Below are 20,787 nucleotides of genomic sequence, written 5' to 3' on the forward strand. Positions count from 1 at the left end.
TGCAGGTTGTGCAAAGATGCACCTGAGAAAATCCAGCACATAACAGTGGAATGCAAGATGCTAGCAGGCAGGGAATACATGGAACACTATAACCAAGTAGCCTTGGACAAACAGCAGAAGGCTGTAGTGATAGCTGTGATAGATATGGCGATCCAGAGTGATAGCAACATCAAGAAAAAGGAACACCAAAAGCTCAAGAAATACCAAGGGCTGAAGGAAGAGAGAAAAATGTGGGGGTGAAGGCAACTGTAGTTCCTGTCGTAATTGGGCACTTGGGGCTATAACCCCCAAACTGGGAGAATGGCTCCAACAGATACCAGGAACAACATCTGAGATCTTGGTCCAGAACAGTGCAGTCCTGGGAACAGATAAGATACTACGCAGGACTCTCAAGCTCCCAAGTTTCTGGTAGAGGACCCGAGCTTGAAGGAAAAAGTCTGTCAGTAGGGCGAGTGGGGAATAATTTTTATAAACACACACACACACACACACACACACAAACACACACACACAAATTCACTATAGCACTGTTATAATGACTTATGACCCATATTTCCTTTTTCTGCCAATGTGAGTACCACAGCATTTCTGCAGATGTCACCTGAACAACCCAAAAGTAAACCATCCAAGAGTCAGTGTTTTTTCTGTCACTCTGTCATTTTTCATGTACCAGAAAGGCCAACTAAAATGCAACTTGTACTTTCCAGCTGATTCACTCTCTCCTTCTCACCTTTTTTCCCTGTCTACTTCCCAGTTCCACTCCTCCACTATGCTCAACACTATAATTTTTTTTTGTAGGCCAGCATAGACCATGTTGTTTATTTTCAAAACTTTATTTAGATTGATATAGAGCCCAACACTTATTCAACCAATACTCATATACAGTAGCATCAGAACCCTCCAGACAATCCATATTTTGAACAGAGCTTCCATCTCAACTGTACTAGCTCACTGTTGTTAAGCAGTTGTTGAGCAGTGATAGAGTAAGAGTGTGAACACTAGGAAACACTGCCCCATAGCCACAGTTGGGAAACACTGGTATTGTGGTCCTCCAGGGCTCTGGATGATCTCCACATAAAGTTAAATTTGTCCAAGTAGTGTTTTGTCACCTTAATGACTGAAGTCATGAAACAGCAATATGCAAAACTCTAATTTCTTGGCGTTCTCTCTCAGCACACTGACCACGCAGAAACAGCTGGGAGAAACTTGTGCCTCATGTCACTGCTGGAAGTCTGTCCATCCATCTTTCCCATCTGCTTTTTTATTTCCCCCAGTTTTCTATTCCTCTGGGTCTGTCAGTGCAATGACCAAACCCTCATACAAAGAGGTCTGCGATGCGTACAACCCAAGGGCTCAGAGTGTAGCAGCTAACACAACACAGAGCGCTTTTTGTATTTCATTGGAGGATTAAATGCAGACTGCATGGAAATTATTAAGTGCTGGTGTTCTGTGGCAACTCATTAACAATGGGGGGATATTGTTGCATGCAATCCTAGAAGGCAACAGCATGGCAACATTTAATGCTAGTGGCTCTCACAGGAAATACCATATATTTGCAGATGCCAGGTGTTTTTGTAAGGCTTAGGGATAAACACTGGGGTAAGTCCTATTTTAGCAGCTCAGCTGCTGTTTGGTGTGTCTCACTGGGCTTCATGAATATGAACTTTAAAACAAGCTGCACATACAGAGCGCTGAAATATTGCCTTTATGGGGGTTTTCCAGTGACCTTTACTGTAATAAATGAAGCTGTGCTGTATTACTATGGGTATACCTGTATAACTGAAACCTTATTCTCAGTAAGCATGCAAAAAAAAGACCAGTTCCCTGGAACTGGAAGCAGCAAAATGTCAGAACAGCACTGTGGGGGGTTTCCTGACTGTATTTACTTACCCCTACCCTGTTTACCCAACCACGATGCAGGTGAAAGTTTAGTGGATTTAAAACAATTTATCTGACTACAATTTATCTGACTCCAATTAACAAATGTACTAGAAAAAGAAAATTCTATTGTATTTTCCCAGCATAAGTCATGAGAATGTGTATCCAATTTTCTAGCATTCCTTAGTGTTAAAACACACTGCTTTGACAGAGGTTTACTGTTCAGCGAGCCTAATTTGTGGTGTAACCTAGTCAATGTGCCCAGCAGATTGGACACTTCACAGTGAACTGGTTTTGGCAATATATAAAACTATAGCTGGTTCTTTACTGTAGTTAGTGAGTACTTAATTACATCTTACAATATGGCAATGAGGCAACACACAATTCTGTAAATAACCAAAACGCAGCATAAAAATACTACTTGAATGTAGTATTCTTGAATGTACCTATAGATGGATAGAGAGAGACAGTGAAATAGAAAGCGAATGAGAACAAGCCTCAGGGCCCAGGGAGAGATTTCTCCAAACCAAACTCCTCATTCCACCAGCTTTGTCCCATCTCCACTCCAACTGTCTTCCAGCAACCCCCAGACTTCTTCTGTCTTATCTATACCAAGAACAGAGTTTGCCACCACTGACCAATCAAAAGTAGCCACATACTAATTTCACCTCAAGTCTGTACCTGACCCTAACCATCACAGGAAGTCACCTGGTATGACATTGATTTACAGTCCTGAATAACAAGTGACTGTAGTGCCTAAGTGACCATTGTGACATGAACACGCTTATCTTTGTGAGACAATAGATGTGCACAGTAGTGGACATAGATGAAAACAATACTTCAAAGACTGCAGAGAAATAGCTTGAATAATGTAAGAAACATTAAAAAATACTTCAATAAAAATACTATCTAGAACAAAAGCAGACAAAACCAAAACAAAGTTTAAGATGTTGCTATTAATTTGTAAGGGTGGTTAATGTTCTTGTTTGGAAAACGTAATTCACAAATTCTCCAAATCAGCATTTAAGTGATTTTAATGCTACAGAGAAAAGAGTTATTAGGTTTTGCCTTGTGTGTGTTGGACAAACCATGTTTGCCAGTATTGCTTGTGTGATGTAGTGTTACTGTGTGTGCCACTTAGATATGATTAGTATGATCCCGCAAGAGCCAGTGTCAGAAATTAAGCTTTAGCAATTTGTAGTGCAAAATTTAAAATATCCTGGTGCTAAACTAGGGAACTAAAAGACTGTGGATCACTGTTATGCTCTCTTTGTGGCTCACTGTTATGTTCTCTTTGTGGCTCACTGTTATGTTCTCTTTGTGGTTCACTGTTATGCTCTCTTTGTGACTCACTGTTATATTCTCTTTGTGGCTCACTGTTATGCTCTCTTTGTGGCTCACTGTTATGTTCTTTGTAGGAGCATGATAAAAATTAATTTAGAGGTATGGCACTGAATGCTGTTGAGAGAAACGTTTAATTGGTTATATTCAACAGGGATTTTTGTTCCTTAGTGTGGCTTAAGTGGTGTTATGGGGGAAGTAACATACTTCACCAGTAGGAGGGATGGATATGTTCAACATTATGGTTTTGGACAGCATTTACAGATTCTTGCTTAAATGTGAGACTCCAAATGTGCACAGCATTAGGGGCAGATGAGAGTAAGACTTCATAGATCAGAGTTTGGCCTATAGCTGCAAAAGTTTCATGTTTCCTGGATATCCCTATAAAAAGATGAAAACAGAATAAACATATGCATATATGTCCATGCAGTTCCCTGAGGGTCATTTATTATTTGAGCTGGAATAAGATCATCATTGCTGGTCAATCTGTGGAGTGTCCTGGGGTGTTTCTAGTTGACTGTCCATTCTGAATCACATGCCTTTTCTTAGGGATCAGAGACAGAAATACACAGCAGGAAGCAGGAGAAGTAGATGAAGATTCAGTTTGAGCCACTTTGTGCAATAGAGGATGGCATTGTACAGGAGTACAAGTACATTGGACAGAAATAGTTTTTTTTCCATTTTATAGTAGGGGTGGTTAAACACAGGCTTAAAGTTCAGTAGCTAATAACAAAGCCCTTCACAAACTGAATTAGGCATGGTAGTAAAAGGATAACACTAAACACTAATAATTCTCAGGGTTTTTTTTACAATGGCACAGTGCATCTATACTATACTGTATGTTTTAAACCCACAATGTTATAATAGATAGCTATTTAATATATAGCAGATGGTAATGAAATAGATAGCAGATGGTAATGTTCTGTTTATATTTCTAGATGTAAAAGCATGTAGCTTCTCATAGGTAAGTTCCACATTTTCTGAGCTCCAATGTGATAATTAATTGCTGTGAGCTCACCTGGATATTGAGTCGACCTCTATGAGCACCCAGACCATAACGTTGCATGGTCGAGGCATGAAGCTGGAAGTCATCAATTTTCAGGTTCTCCAGACCCAGCGGAGGGCATTCTATAAGATCAGCACCAATATTTATTGTCATTAAAATCAAACCAGCAAATAACACAGGAAGCAGCTCTTTTCATGTGACTCATCTTTAATGGCTTATAGTTTAATGGTTGTTGCAAACCCAGTCTAGGCAGCATGGCCATAACAGAAACACTGAGTAATTTGAATAACTGAGACAGGTGGAGTATGGAATAAAAGAATCTAAAATAAAAAGTGATATGGCAAAAAAGTGATGTATATTGTACTTTCAGAAGAACACACACTGGTGAATCATCAGGAGTGGTTGCCATGGCAAAACAACAAACAAAAACACACTATAATATAAATCCCAGATCTATCTACCCTCAAACAAAACATATACTACAAAATACTACTATATATACTACTAAATATACTAAAAAATATACTATATCCTACTCTAGCTCCCTATCCAGAAAAACAGACACAAACCCCAAACCCAAGCACACTCTACAACAAGTACTCTTTACAAGTATTTACAGGTCTTCACACAGGTCTCATACAAACAATGAGCAAGATGGGATACACAGGGGAACTAGGAGAACACAAACACAATGTTAACAAACTCTCTCAATCCAGGCACAGGGATAACAAACACAACATCCTAAGGGCTAATAACCTAACAGAGACAAGCCCAAAGACACTAAACCAGAACAAGCCCTAAGCAGAGTAAAAGCTAACAACACTGAGCCATAAGTAGCCAGCTTCAGGCTTCCAACTTCCAACAGTGTTACAAAATGGAATAATGTACACATAAATATCCATATCTGAAGCAGCCACAAATCAGACTCTGTAGCACTGAAAATAAGGTCAAGCATAATTTTAATAAACATTCATCATGTCATTCATCACCTACTAAGGTTCATCACTATCTGTGAATTTAAATAGACATAATGTGAAAATGTCAATTGTTTCTCATTATTCCGACTGCTAACATCCAATCCAATGAAGGGAGAAGTGAGAATCCACTTTATTGTACACCACTCTGAAAACAGCTCATGTGTCTCAGGGGCCAGAGAAGCTGGAAAATGTCTGGATGTTGTAAAAGACTGCTTAGTTGTAAAACACTTTGTCAGTGATTTGAAAACTCATGCTGACCACTCTAATTTTTTAGTTTATGGTTTTTGAAAAGATATTTTCCCAAGACCACTGGTATTTATGAGACCTCCACAATGAAAAGGGCAAACTTTACAATAGCTACAGATGACAAATGAAACATTTCTACATTCATGTGGTGCTGGCTGGCTAGGGCTGTGCTAAAAGCACAGCAACCACATAGAACATGTATTTGATAGGCCACCAGATATAGGGAGAGGTTTGATTAACACATATAAAGTGTTTTCATTTGGTCACTTTGCAACAATCTGTATCCCTGCTGTGATTATGTCCCTGTTCATCTATATATATATATATATATATATATATATATATATATATATATATATATATATATATATATATATATATATATACAATAAATAATGATAAGCTTATAATAAATATGTACTAAAGGCAGTAAATGTAGTTATTATTAGATGCATTCAATGCAGCTATTATTATATCCTCAATTTTTTGCCCACTGATAATATGATGACTCCTCTGATAAAATGCAATAGTCATTCCCAGTCAGGCAATTTATTGGTAATCTACTTTCATGTCAGGTTTTCATAGCCCAGGGCACACCGGTAGTAAATAATCCTCCTGTGTTCAATCTATGCAATGTATTAAAAGTGGCCCTAATGTGTACAGAAAAGGGCATGAAGTTTACTTCCCTATGGTGTGTTGCCATGGCAGGCTTGTTGTCAAGGCGACCCATGAGGTATGTGAACCATCAATAAACCATTCTCACTGTCAGTGTATGTGTAAATGCAGATTTTAAAAAACCCATAAAAACAGAAATAAAAGCAGTAACATGTAATAAGCACTTAGGCTCATTTCTGCAAACTAATGACATAAAATAAAGCAAATATTTAAAATACATAAAGAACTCAAATTTAAATACCTACTTATGCTGCCAATTTACAACACTGCAGGCTTAGGTTCTCAATCCAGTCCTCAAGGATTTCCAGTTAGTCCAACTTTCTGTTCTGGTTCAGCTCTTTATACAGTACATATGAAACAGTTAATCAAGATCTGCAAATCTCTTCATTACCTAGCAAAGTTCTGTAGGGAGCTGTGAAAACAAAAATCTGGTCTTACTGGGGGTTCCCAAGGAGTGGACTGTGATCTTCTACTGTAGAAAATTGGGTGGTGTAGGGAAAGGTGCCCATCAAGGTACTCCACCCTGCTCCTGGAGAACCAGTAGCACATTTTGGACTCCTCACAATCATTCCATGCTCAAATGAACCAGATTTAACCAATCAGTTAATTTTAAAGATTAGTTTGTAAGTGCAGGGAAATGACCAATCAGGGCAGGATTCTGGACTGCTCCCAGGCATGGGTTGGAAACCTTTCAGTTACACCATAATTCCCTGAAACACCTTGACCTTCATTGCAATAAACATGTTTAGGGCATTACTGGAGGATGTATAGTTTTCCTTCACTGAAAATGTGGAAGGGCCAAAGAGCATTTACAGCAGCTGTGGAGAAGTTTGGAGTAAAACTTCCAGACAGCTACAGGTACAGCCTGACATTTATGTGTGTGAGATGTTGGTGAGTTCTTTAGAAGACAAGCGTATATGAAACGGTGATGTCCACCAGAAGGTTGTTTGAGGTGAAAGGATTTTTCCCAGCACTCAGCAAGAGTGCATTTTACTACTGACAGAAAACACAGAAGGCATGAGATCAGAGATCCAGAAGGGAAAATATAAAGCTGTAAAAGACAGTGTTAGCTGCAGGGACAAAGAGAAGGGTTAACTCTAGCCTGGATAAAAATGATGCTGTTCATAGTGATTAAAACCAACCAGCTCCCAGAACACCCAAGCGACCTGTCACGTTCTATTGGCCAGTATGAACACCTTCCGCAGATCATCTTCTCCAAGAATTCTAACTCTATTCCCCTGTGGCTCATTTCCATAATCCTATAAAAACACTCTGGTTAGCTTAGTTTTTTGTGAAATATTGCCAGCTAAGAAGTGCCTTCTTAGCAATTTCTTGTATCGCCTTTTTTGGTCACAATTGCATGTTCTGGTTTTTGGATTTTGGATTGCCGTTTGGATTTTGTTCACCTGTTTCTGGTTTTTGGTACTTTTGGACTGTTTTTTTGACTACAGCTCAGACCTCCCTTAGGTTCATGTTTTCCTGTGTAGTGTTATAGACTGCTCTTCTGACCCTTTTGTAATTAAACAGTTTCCTACACTCCACAAGAGTCTGTCTGGTCACAAAACATTACAATGATGGAGCTGTCTGTTTCCAAACCTGTTCTGTCTGTTTCCAGACAGAAAAAGTAGATGGAGATGAAGTGCTGAGACAGCAGCTGCACATGCTGTTATTTAACAGCTCTCTCATACTGTTAGCTCGGGCCATTCAAAGGGATTCAAAATAAGCATACATGCAGTTGCCCATATGTGGGTTAACACTCAGCATGTTTACTACATGGTCCCCATTATATTTACCTGACACATTTATCCAAAGGAACTTACAATTGAGTACAACTTGAGCAATTGAGGGTTACAGGCCTTGCTCAGGTGCCCAACAGCAGCAACTTGGCAATGGGGGGGGGCTTGAACCAGCACCCTTCTGATTGCAAGTCAAGTACCTTAACCACAGCCCTGTTATATAACTATGACCTTGCCAGAACACAGAATATCAATGCAGAAATGAAAATTCCTCCAACCCAGAGAGGTGTAGAGTTTAATACTACTCACCCTTCTCCAAATGGTCATATCTTTACAGAGAGCAGAGAGTCCCTTTACCATGTGGCTTCGGGCACATACAGTTTATAGGGCTCTGTGCCAAAGAGAGCAATTGTAGCAATTTCCCTATTAAATTTGATCTCCCAATTTATTTGAGCAGTTGATTATGGCAGCAAAATCAGGTCTAAATGAAACCTACTGACAATGTAATAATTAGAAATTTAATTAAATTAAACACAATTGTGCAGTCGGTCGACTCATAACACAGGAAGTAGGTCACTATTAAATAAATGCTATTTGTGTCTGCCAAATTTAGGTAATTTCTTATTCCATTCCATTGAGTGATGGGATATGACCCAGGTGTCCTTAATGGTTTGTATTTGAAGTTTATGAACTCAATCTATTACAATGGAAAACTCAGCTTTCTCAGCAATACAGAACACACATTGCACACATCCCAGACTCCCTGTAGGACACCGGTGCTCCACAGAGGGATTTATTTATAAAAAACAAAAGCTCCTGTGGGAGAGTCATTCAAGGCTGAAGTTCCTGAGCCACAGCCCGGCAGATTACAGCTCCTCTTCTCCTGGCCAATCCACCATCCACCGTTGTTTCTTCAGTGGGAATGCTTCATTCATCAGATCCACAGGAGAACAGTGGGAAATGCACATGAAGCAAGCAGGGACTGCAAAAAGTTAATGCAGCGGGAGAAAGCAAAAGCAGCACATTATTTGGTGTTCAGCTGCCGTCGATCTGGGAGCTTCACGCTTGGCTCCCTCCATGGGTCCATGTGGGAAAAGCTGCAGGTGTGCATGCTGTTTTCAGAGAGTGAGACATCACCTCTTATCGGCATGAAATTGCCTGAGCACTCCGAGAAGAGCCCCAGAGGTTAATCAGAAAAACAAACTGAAGAACCTGACATCAAATCACGCATGAAGTTTTGGAAAAAGCGCTCAAGAAATTCAGCAAGAGTTTTGTCTAAGAGACTCACTCTTAGACTCACACACACACACAGATGCACACATGCACACACACACACACACAGACACACACACACACACACACACACACACACACTTAAATATATACACACCCAGGTTCAGGGGAAAAGTGTCATGAAAACATAATGTAGTGAAACAATCTCACACAAACCTGCTGCATATATCTCAATAAATGCTAAATATTTTGCTTGCATATACATAAATAACAACAAAGATCATCACTGATGATCGAGCTCATCAGGTCTCCTAATGGAGATCTGCCTTCCTGCAGAATTAATTTAAAGCCAACACAACATACCTGATCTAAATATTATAACAACTAAACTAGCTAAATCAATCTACTGCAGAGTTCAACAATCTGAAAACAAATAACTTCTCTCTTTGAATCTCCAGGAAAAGGATCCATGACTAAACTTAGTTGTAGAAAGCCATAGGCCATACTCAGACCAGTTTTGCTTCATTGCTTTATTAAGTTTAGGAACTAGGCTTAGAAGTACCCAAAACACTTTTATACACACACACCATGATTCATCCTTCACATAATCTTGTAAATTTATAAGGAAAGATAAGTATATGCAGTTGACTGAGTTAATAAGAAAACAGATAACTTCCTACCTATTGGCAACTGCAGACTGTTGGTGATTTAAAGAATGAAGTAAATCAGTGACTGTGTGACTGTACAGTGAAATACCAGGGTTAAAGCCATTTGCCTCACCTGCTCTTCCCCTGACATGTTTACAAACAATCTCCCCTCCCACAAACACACACAAGCTCTATTGAGTGATCAGTGATATGTAGATGTTACATGGGACAAGGTTGAATAGGTTCTGCTGTTATCACATAACAGGTAATAGGATCAATTACTTATTGGTAATATGTGGTAGAAGAAAGCTTGGGACAGGAAAATAGGGTCACTTTCTCACACATACACAAATACACACATAGACACACATAAAATTGTCAATGCCTCCTCTCAGTTGCAACTTCGGAAATGTTATCTCTAGCCCTACCTCCTGAATTATGACACCGTATGTCAGTCTTGGTCCTCTAGACAGTTACACGGACACTCAATTACACCTTCAAAACAACAAATCTATTCAATGACCCTCCAGCGAATCTAGGGATGATGAGTTACCATTCCTCTCTGAACATCTGTGAAAAGAGTGTGTTGGAAGCAGATGTGCATTTGGAGCAGTGTGGAGCTCAGCCTTTGGAAATGCTCTTTAGCTTCTAGAAATGGGCCCAGAAACAATGCTGTCATTCAGCTCAAGTCAAATTCTCTCCTCAGTTTGATCCTAAAGCCTAGATCTTAAAACCTTCAAGGACAAAAGAATTGTAGCAATTTTCCCATAAATCCTTTACTTTTCCATTAATACACTTCTCTTGTTAGATCATAATATATCATACCTTTGTGCATCGGGGTTGATTGTATGGATTTAAAATTTGTTCATTGTAGTATTGGATAATTGGATTGTAGTGTTGGATTATGTCTTACAATGGTCATCTTAGTCTAATGTTGTCTCTACTAAAAGACATTAATTCAAAAGCCTTAACTTTCCCAGAAGTTTAAAAAGACTGATCCTGACTAATCAAAATGTATGTGGAAGGCACCAAAGTAAACTCAGTAATGCAGGGTTTGGTTTTATAAGATATGTTATAGTATAAAGATTATCATTGACTAGACATTGATAGGTATTTATTAATGAGCTCGCTGAAAACAAAGGTTTTTTTAATACATTTTTACACCTGTTTATAAGGTAATTTCTGACTAAGAAAAAAAAGATGCTTGCTCTCGGACTCTCAATCAAATGACTTGTGCAGGAGATTATGTAAGATAATTAATTCATGTTTGTTTTACTTGATATCACAATTATTTCTACAATATGAAATAATTATGAATACACATCAGCATGTATAGTAAATACTATTACAATTTTCCCTTAGGGATGGGGTGGTCTACTGATTGCTTGTCACATTCGCCCCTCCCTGGCATCAAGGTTCCCATAGCAACACCTCTGTTTATTTACTTCCTGGTTTTGGTTTCTTCATGTTTCCTTTCTTGTTTTGTTTTATTTTGGTTCTACACCCTAGTTACTTCTATTACCTACCAGTTATTGTAATCACCTGTGTCTTTTTTGTCCTCATTACTCTCTGTATATAAGCCCCGTGTGGTCAGTTTGTTTTTGCGAAATCCTCGTTATGTTTCTGAGCCATTGGTCATTGTAACTGTGTATCCCTGGTTATCTGAATTTCCCTCTTTGCCTGTTCCCTGTCTGTTTTGGTTGCTTCGTGGACTGATTTTTGGATTTTTGACTCTGGCTTTTACTTTGGATATCGACTTTGAAACTCCCCTGTTCTCTAATAAAGCTGCATATACCTTACTGTGAGCAACTGGGTCTCTGCACATGCTCAGACCATTCTATTGCTCTTAGGATTCTATGATGTTTTTAAATTTTTGGATTTTGAATTAATTTAAATGTTGAATAGAAAAATGATTCCAGCCACAGAAAACTGACAGAAGTCTAGAATACTCAGAGGTGATATTTCAGATGGCTGAAATGGCTGAAGCCTGTGGAACTTTGCTTCTGTTTTATAACCATGGAAACCAAACATGGCGCTTCAGCTGAATGAAAGTCAGCAGGTTCTCTAAGAAATGTCATGCATATCATTATACATATCCTCCTTTTTTACCTGGGAAATATGCTTCCAAGCAAGCATTACACATATTTGCTTTCTGCATGTGTGTGTGTTTGTGTGTATGTGTGTTTCACACCAGACTCCAACATAAAGGAGTTTCATTTCTTAACTAAGATTAGATGAAGGCTACTGATGATCAGTATTTCAAATTTAAATCAGGCATTACACTTAATTTTTTTAATTATTCATTAGTCTAGCATACTCTTTTCCTCACAGAATTTATTATACTGCCTAAAGTCACTTTAGTTAGTATAACAATAAAATGTCAGCATATAGCTATTTGTTTATATGTAACAGACTTTAATGTGTAAATTCAGGAGAGCTTCCCTCACTGACTCATGATTTGATTAATTTCAAACTTCCATTAAAAAAATTGAAGAATGGGCTTCTGATGGGGCAACAGAAAAATGTTTGCTCCATCATTGATAGATTGCGATTCCTTGATGGCTCTACAACCAGAGAGAGCAAACTAGTTAAGCTTTCAGGTAGGGAGGAGTTGCATACTCACTCTCCTATCAATTACAGCAACACTGGCCAATCGTGGGCATCGGTGTGCTCATGCATCAAAAAGGTGTGGATAGTGCAATCCTCAGTGTGTGTAACTCCAACCCATTATGTTACATAAGCTTCAGTTTGAAAATATGTGGTGATTGGCTGCATGTACCTCAGAGAAAGCATGTCACAACCCTTGCCCTCTCTGACTGGCAGCTGACCTGAGATAGGGAAGACTTACCTGACTGGGAATTGGATAATAAATTAGGTTGAAAAATCCCCCCACTCCCAAAAAAGGTTTAATAAGAATTCTGCCATAGTAGTGTTTCTAGGCGCAGACAATTGAAACTACACTGGAATTCAAATTTTTAAAAAAAACATACTCTCTCTGTAAATCAAATCTATAATATGTCCCTCTGTAATTTAAATTCAAACGTACCCACTCTCTCTGATAGGAACTGGCGTTCTGCTTCGCTTATGCTGTTAGAAGTCTTCTCTGTCTTCTTTTTTGAAGCTCTGACTGAAAACAAAAACAGAACAAAAGTTTTTAGCCACTGGGCTTCAGATTTGCTTGTTAGTATGAGCCCATTATCATATTGTAGCTTTGGTGAGTAGACTCAGAGAATGCCGCTGCGGACTCAAATGGAACATTGTTTAAACAGGCATCACAGCAGTAGAAAGTTCAAAGTTCAACTTCAAAGTTCAAAGAGGTTTTATTGTCATTTCAGCTATATACAAGTACACAACAAAAATGAGACAATGTTCCTCCAGGACCATGGTGCAACACAAAACAACAGTGCAACAGACAACATGCTACACAAGTGCAAACAGTCCAATAGGACAAATGGGGAAAACAGGCGGGGGCTAACTAAAAGGACAGACTAACATGAAGAGGTTTTAAAACTTGCACTTTTCTAAAATGCTAACTCTTAAGAAAAAAGGTACAAAAGGAACATTAAACCAAATACATGCACAGAATAAATTATTAAAACAATAAACTGTGAACTGAAAGTTAAACTAAAGATTCCAGGGAAGCACATGGTACCCTATGAGTCCCTACCATGCTCTCTCTTTCTCTTTCTCTATCTGTTGGTGGCTGTCCCCTCAGCAGCCCCCCTGACCCCAGTATGCCGACCCCAGTATGCGGACCCCAGAAATCCACACAAAGTTCATTAGGCACACAGGTGTGCATTGTTCGTGCTGCAGTCTCGTGGTAGCTACTACTCCAGTCTGCCTGCCATCCTGGCTTGCTGCAGTGATGTTCAGTGTCCACTCATCACAGCCCAGAAATATATCCTTTCCAAAGGACCAGTACGGGGTGAATCAGTCTGTTGATCATGACAGACCAATGCTCCAGCCAGACCCAGTAAACAAAATCTCCTAGGCACTCCACGACCACACAGACATCCTCCCACAGCAACTGGAGCTTGGGGCAGAGTCCCTTCCAGAGGTGTAGGTTGAAGAGGCAGACCCGAAAGCCGGGTCAGAGCAACTGCCCCAGCAGCAAATTGCATGCCCGCATCTGATTGGTAATGGTATAGCCCTGGTTGTCCCTGGAGAGCCGGTGCACACTGGGGAGGCAGTAGCAGAGTTCCTTGGTATACCATGCCCCAGGCATGATGTCCTCCTCCAGTCCTAATCAGGTAGGCAAAGGCAAAGTCCATGCCATGATCTCATGGCCAAAAATGAGAAGAGCTGAAGTGAAATCAGCAGCCTCCTGCATGGCAGACTGGGATGCCAGCAGGACCAAGGGCAGGTGGTGGTCCCAGTCAGTGGTGCTGGGAGGTGACAAAGGCTAGTGATGGAATGGTGAGTGTCCATTTGAAGCGCTCCAGAAGGCCATCACTCTGAGAGTGGAGGGGCATCAATCTGAGGGTGGAGTCTGGGTCTTCCAAATGCCCAGCTGGTTGCAGACCTCAGCCATGCCCACCAAATTGAAGTCACTATGGAGAACCTCCAGTAGTTTAAACTGGCAGCCCAAGGACCTGCTCCTTCCTGCAGCCCACTGTGTAACTGGACACTGTCCCGGCCAGCCCATGTGGCATAGTGATCATCCAGCTCAGTTTTAGTCCAGGCTGGAGCCATCTGGGTGCCCAAGAGAGCTCCACATCCTCCCGTTGGGCAAGGCAGAATTCTTCATGGCTCAAAGAATCAAACCCTGAGTCACTGGGAGCAACAGCAGTGGTATCAGCACTCCTCTCAACTGCTGTTGCTCTCTGCTCAATGTATGCACAATACTGACTTTCTTTGGTGGCACACTGGTAGCAAGACATGGCTTTGGTATTATTGTGCATCCAATGATGAACCATTATACCTGGCTCTTGAGCTATTTGAACTGCATAAGCCATGTCAGCAAAGCAAGATCAGTGAGAAAGAAGGGTACACCATAGAGGTAAGGGTAGAAATGACAAAGGCCCACCGTCACAGCAAACAGCTCTCTTCTTGTCACACAGTAGTTTCGCTCTGACTTGCTCAAACACTGACTGTAGTAGGCTACAAGCTGCTAAGCCCTGGTCTATACCTGTGCGCCAGTGATGGTATTAAGAAGCCAACATCAGGAAGCACTGAATATCATCAGTGTCTTGCAGCATTCACACTTTGGCTCTGCTCATGATGTGACAAAGGTAGCTTACACATTCATGAAGGAGGTTGAACTTCTTTGAATGCAGCACGAATGCCAATAACTGCTCTGCAGATCCAGTTAACTAAATCACACTGAGCCAGCGAGCTGCTTTAAAGCACTGTCAATGTGTGGGAGTGGGTATGAAACACCAGTTGCCATAATTTTTCTTCAGCAGAATCACTGGTGCCACCCAGGGGCTGTTTGATGGCACGATGATTCTCACAGTTGCCATCTATTTCACTTTTTGACAACCAGTAATGTTGATGTGTGTTCAGCTCTTCCAGCCTGGCAGCATCACCCACAAAAAAAACGTGGTGCCTCCAACCAGAGAGTGCACCCATATCTGGAGTTCCACCAACCAACTCTGACAATGCATGTTCAGCTCATCCAGAGTTAGTTTTCCTCACATTGACTGCCAAGATGCCCCAACTCTGCCTCCACCACAACTCTCTGCCATGGACAGCTTCACATGCCTCTTATTTAAACCCAGCACCTTGAGGTCAAGTATGGCCCCAGCCACCTTGAGGAATTCCAAACTGAACACATGCATCCTGTATACATGTAAGCCAAAACTTGTGCACTTGATTAAGACTCCCAGCACAACTTCTTCTCTCTCATGTCGACACTGCTGCCAGTGACTAACTTGAATTGAATGGTCATCACCTTCCAGCCATCTGGTATTCTGCTCACAGTGCAAGGGAGCACACATGGCTGCAGCAGCTACACTGACGAGCCTGCATCAGTGAGGGGAGTGTGCTGTTTCCCATGTATGCTACACTTGACCCAAATCCACAACAGTAGCCAATCTTCCTAGCTGTAGAATGGATGCTAAGGGTCTTAGCTCCTGTTTTCTGCAGGCATGGATTCATGGTATTGATTAGCGCAGTGCCAAATTTTTTGTATTGCCAGCATACTAGTTGTTCTGAAGCTTTGGTGATAGATACTTGGAAGTTGGCTGATATAGTGAATTGCACATTGTCTCAGCTCTTCCGGCAACAACACATTGGGAAAGTGTTCCAATGCTAATTCCTCAAGTGCAGCCTTCACAAACTTTGCTCAGCTCTGTGGTCAACATGCTGATCCACTCTCCTTGAAGCCTTCATCTCTCCAGGAGAAGCTGCAGGACCAATAGCACTGCCAGTACCTTCCTGAAACTTTGCTGGATGATACTATGACACTATGACACAAGCACCTGTAGTGCTTTCATGCCCAAACACAACTGCATCACGGTGACAGCCACTGTCAAGCCATGATGCCATCTGAGTTTCAGTAGCATGTTGACATGAATGAATGGAATTCGTAAATTAAAACCTTGGCTAATTTCAGAGAATCTTATCCTTTTTTTACTCTGACAACTGATGCATGTCTGGTCTTTTTCTTCTTGATATTTTGGAAAATTGGGTTTAAATGTAGACCAAATAGCATAACATGCAAATATTGAAGAAAAACAAAACGTGTTACCAATTTGGGTCATTGCTAATCCAGTACAAGAAATTCCACTTAACCTCAAACCTATAGTCTGTAAGATGTGAAGTGCTGTGAGATCACTGGAGCCCTGGTGAAATCGGGTGTTGGGGCCTTAAATACAAAGTAGAGCAAACCACGGTATGAATGATTACATCTGAATGGGAACAGATGGAGGCCACTCATTGCCAGTGCTTGGGAGAGGGTGCTCAGGATAAGCAGTAATTCAGCATCAGATATGCAGATTATGCAGGGATGGTTGCTGGAATCGTCTGCTAATCAGGCATATAAATGCAACCATTTGTTCTAATTCTGAACCTACAAATCCACTTATGAAACCCCTACATATAATAAATTGGGTCTATTCAGTATGATCAGATGCTTGTTTTAATTAGACATTGTAGAAATTATGTTAGGAAGTAAATGATAAGTCTATATAAGGAAGTTTAAATCCAACATGTTTTAAGGACAATCTATAATAGCTACAAATTGTATTAGGAACCACAGATGAGGAGGCTATCCATATAATAAACAATTTGAAAATTGTTCCTCTACTAAGATACATTTTTCCTTCCAAATGGTGAATAAGATTTCATTTTCTGAGATGAGATGAAAGCCATCAATCATCAGTTTATTAGATTTTAATAATGTATTTCACTTAGGATGGATAATTTAGTAGACTCTCATGCCTACAAATCCTACCCTCTCAACTAAAGATGCATCTGTTATTTATATCTATCAAACCTCAGATAAAAACTTTGTACAGGATATGCCATTCAAAAGTCATTTTAGGCCTGTGTGGTTCTTAAAGACTTTGGTAGAATGAAGCATTCCCAGCAATTAGCTTATCTAGGACTAGAAGTGGTCAAATTACTTTTTGACAACAAAGTGAAAAGAACTTCTTCCCTTGGTAAGGGACCTTACAATCAGCAAGAAAAGCAAAACCAACCAGAAAAGTGTAGTCTGTATGAAAAGTATGCATTGTTCAAAACTCAGATTTAGCACCTGTTGCAGGCAAGCAGCTCTTCCATCCATGCATGTGCGTGACTATGCCTGGAAGAGTGAGTCACATCACTACATCTGCTTTCAATTCCCACACGCTGTCCCACTTTCAAATGCACACATAGCAGATCTGTCACAGCACAGCTATGTTTGATATACTCCCTACTCCATGCTGTACAAACCATTAGGCTACCGTTGGGCTGCAGACTTCACAGAGAAAGATTTGCGGCATAGTAGTAAATGCTAGTAGGATGTGTAAATAGCATCGCAATTCCAGGACAGTATTCACAAAACATTAGTTTACCATGACTGTTCTTAGGTCAGTCTGCAAGGCTACAGAGTTGGATAAATAGAGAAAAACTCCACCGTAGATCCTCTCATTCTCTGAGCTGTTTCATAAATGCAAACCTCTGCTCATATAAATCAAGTGTGTAAGTGTGTTGAACTAGGACCAGCTCAGGATATGGCAGGCAAAAAAGAATCCTAAACCAGCAATTGGACTATTAACCTTTGAATAATATATGCACTTTAAGTATTAACAAAGTGGATCACATAAAACAGTGAAGCAATTACTGCTACAATTGTGTAGGTTATTACAAAAATAAAATAATTACATTTCAGTTTATGTAATAGTTAGTAATAGACCATTTGGGCTTTTGTTAGTGTGCAGCAATTGTTGGTGCTGTAAAGTGGTGTTCCCAGTGCATTACTATTGTCACTACAGCTGAGAGCAAGGTAAGGAACTAAGGGCATCACAGCAATTCTAATCTTAAAATGTGGCACTTAAAATGTTATAATAAACTGAAATGTTCTTTAAACTATAATTGTAAGTATAACTATATTAAAAAAAACTACAAACTATAATTTGTAAGATGCAAATCACTGAATTTTATTAACAGAAAAGTGCCTTCTCTGAAATGCTTTAGTAGGTATACTTTAGTAGGTGTTTTATTTTAGAAAATGACAGATGATGGCCAGTCATTTATGTTTCCAACATAGAATTCCAATTTATAATGCAATTTTGTGCAATATTCTGATTGATCTGTGTCTTTTAAAATTTAATTTAGCACACAGTAGTTGTTGTTTCAATTTAAATATAGCTAAACTATTTAAGTTTTTTTATTTGTATGTTCTATAAATCCTATAAATCCTATAAATATAAATCCTATAAATATTGACAGCTAAAAAATATACTCGAGACATCTTGCACTTCTGTGCTAGCAAAACAGTTCAATCAGTTCAATGAATATTTTTCTTCTCTGAGAAGAAACCTGAGTGGTTCCACTCTCAAAATTTTAAAGGGAGAGAAATAGTGTCCAAACTCCAAGAGTGTTGGCTCACAGCTTTTGGTCGGTGTAAGATTCAACGCTTTATTTACTGTGAAAGAGGTGGACTATATCTGTTTATTCAGTAGAGGGGCTTTGGTTTGGTCTGGTGTCTGAAAGACTTCAACAGATGAAATAAAAACAAGCTCCTTCACTTAACATAATTTCATACCTGCTGATACCTGAATGATTTCATGTCTGCTAGTACTGTCCTGGTTTAACTGTTATTTATGTACATTTGTGATAAATTCTGAGTGGTTTCTCTGAGGTCTTGTTTTAGTTTTTTCAAATGCTCTACTTTTAACCCCCATTTTGTCACAATTTAATGAACAGCTAACTTAGAATTCTGATTAAATTCACAGAAAAAAATGTAAAGAGTGCTAAGGCTCTACAGCTTTGCCTACAAGGCACACTTAAAACCCTTAAAACTATAAAAATCTTTAAAAACTTGTCAAGAACTTGCAAAACAGGTTTATTTTGCAGTGCACATGAAACATTGTGGCTGTTTATTCTGTTCAAATGCTGAAGGTTGAAGGTTACCTGAGTTTTCTTTGGTTCCGGTTTGCTTGACGGTTGGTTTGCCAGACGTAGACTTGACTTTGGGCTTCTTACGGGCAGCTGGAATGAGAAGGTCATCTGCCCGGATCTCGTCTCCTTCCACAGGGCTTTCCTCTTGGGCAGGAATATGATAATAATGTTCCCTGCTCAGTAATTCCTGCATGTAGTAATCCTCATCCTCAGATAGGTATCCTGAGCATACCTCTGGCAGCAATCCCAAAAGGCCAAGCAGTGCGAGAGCTAGAAGAGCAGGGCAGTGTCCTATGGTTGCTAGAAACAACATCATCAAAGAACGGCCCGGGGAGCAATGCAGCTGTGGCGAAAAGTCCCATCTGCAGCTGAGCTCTTCTTTCTCCGTTCCTCTGCTTTATTTCTCTGTTCCTCTCTGTAAAATCCCAGAGCTGGAAAGAAAGTTTTTGGCAGACTCAAGATCCTTAATGAAGGTTAAAATGCCAAGAGGTCCCTGCAAACTCCAGCTTGAGAACTCTCTCTCTCTCTCTCTCTCTCTCTCTCTCTCTCTCTCTCTCTCTCTCTCTCTCTCTCACTCTTTGTCTTTCTCAACAGAAGGAGGGAAGGGGGAATGTGAGTGAGAGAAGAGAGTTCATGGATGAAAGAACAGACAGATTGAGTGAAGCCCTCTCTTTTTTAGATGCTGGTAGGTGGGTTTTTTTCTTGGAAAAAGTTGAAAGTATTTACCCTTTTCACTCCTCAGAGAAGACACCAAAATGAAGGATGGGGAAAAGGGGAGACATATGGAGACATATGCTCTTCCCCTAACCTGATTTCCATTCAGCTTTGCATCCTTCAGTAATTCTCTAAGTTACTCTCATTCATGTCCTGTGAATAATTCTTCTCATAGTCCTTTGCATTCATACATTTACATTTATAAATAGGTCCTCCACATAAAACTTTAAAAACTGTTTAATGGTGTAAAAATCTTTGTATTTATTAGAGTATCACAAACTAAATTCTAGTAAATATTCTGCAAGCAGAACCATAGTTCACTTTGTTGGCAAATATTTGCTGTTGGAAGTCCTGTGTGTTCCATGCTGATCTCAGGTCTGCCAAAGCACACTGAGCATGGCTGCACCTGTGTTTCCCTGAACACATTCTCGGCTAGAGGATCGGACTAGGGCTGTTCCCATGCCCAGACCAGCCTAGAAAAGGACACAATTTACACATTAGAAGAGTACCAAGTTGTTGTTGTTGGAAGTGGTGGTGGTGGTGGGGTGTGTGTGTGTGTGTGTGTGTGTGTGTGTGTGTGTGTGTGTGTGTGTGTGTGTGTCTTTTTATGTTGTGTTATGCCCAGGCATGCTTACACCCACTTTAGCCCAGTTTCAGAACTCATCACCTAAGCAACTACTGGGGACTCCAATTCCTATGTTACGCATACAGACAGACACACACACACACACACACACACACACACACACACACACACACACACACACACACACACACACACACCA

General features: G+C 40.1%; 1 protein-coding gene across 2 annotated transcripts in view; it reads right to left on the reverse strand.

Annotated features, from left to right (window-relative positions):
- The window catches only part of cpxm2 (carboxypeptidase X (M14 family), member 2), a 43,641-nt gene extending 23,653 nt beyond the window's left edge, over nt 1-19,988 (reverse strand). Inside the window, exons 1-3 of one of the 2 annotated variants that reach the window (XM_081697584.1) lie at nt 19,301-19,988; nt 12,786-12,866; nt 4,238-4,347 (exon numbers count right to left, since the gene is read on the reverse strand). In XM_081697584.1, coding sequence (XP_081553710.1) covers nt 4,238-4,347; nt 12,786-12,866; nt 19,301-19,604 — 495 coding nt within the window. In that variant the 5' untranslated portion in view covers nt 19,605-19,988. The remainder of the gene's footprint in view (nt 1-4,237; nt 4,348-12,785; nt 12,867-19,300) is intronic. The other variant, XM_027016780.3, reaches the window with a different exon arrangement.
- Between the last annotated feature and the right edge of the window lie 799 nt (nt 19,989-20,787).

This window comes from Electrophorus electricus, chromosome 15, assembly GCF_041902795.1.
Source record: "Electrophorus electricus isolate QZ-2024a chromosome 15, ASM4190279v1, whole genome shotgun sequence".
NCBI classification, from domain to species: domain Eukaryota; kingdom Metazoa; phylum Chordata; class Actinopteri; order Gymnotiformes; family Gymnotidae; genus Electrophorus; species Electrophorus electricus.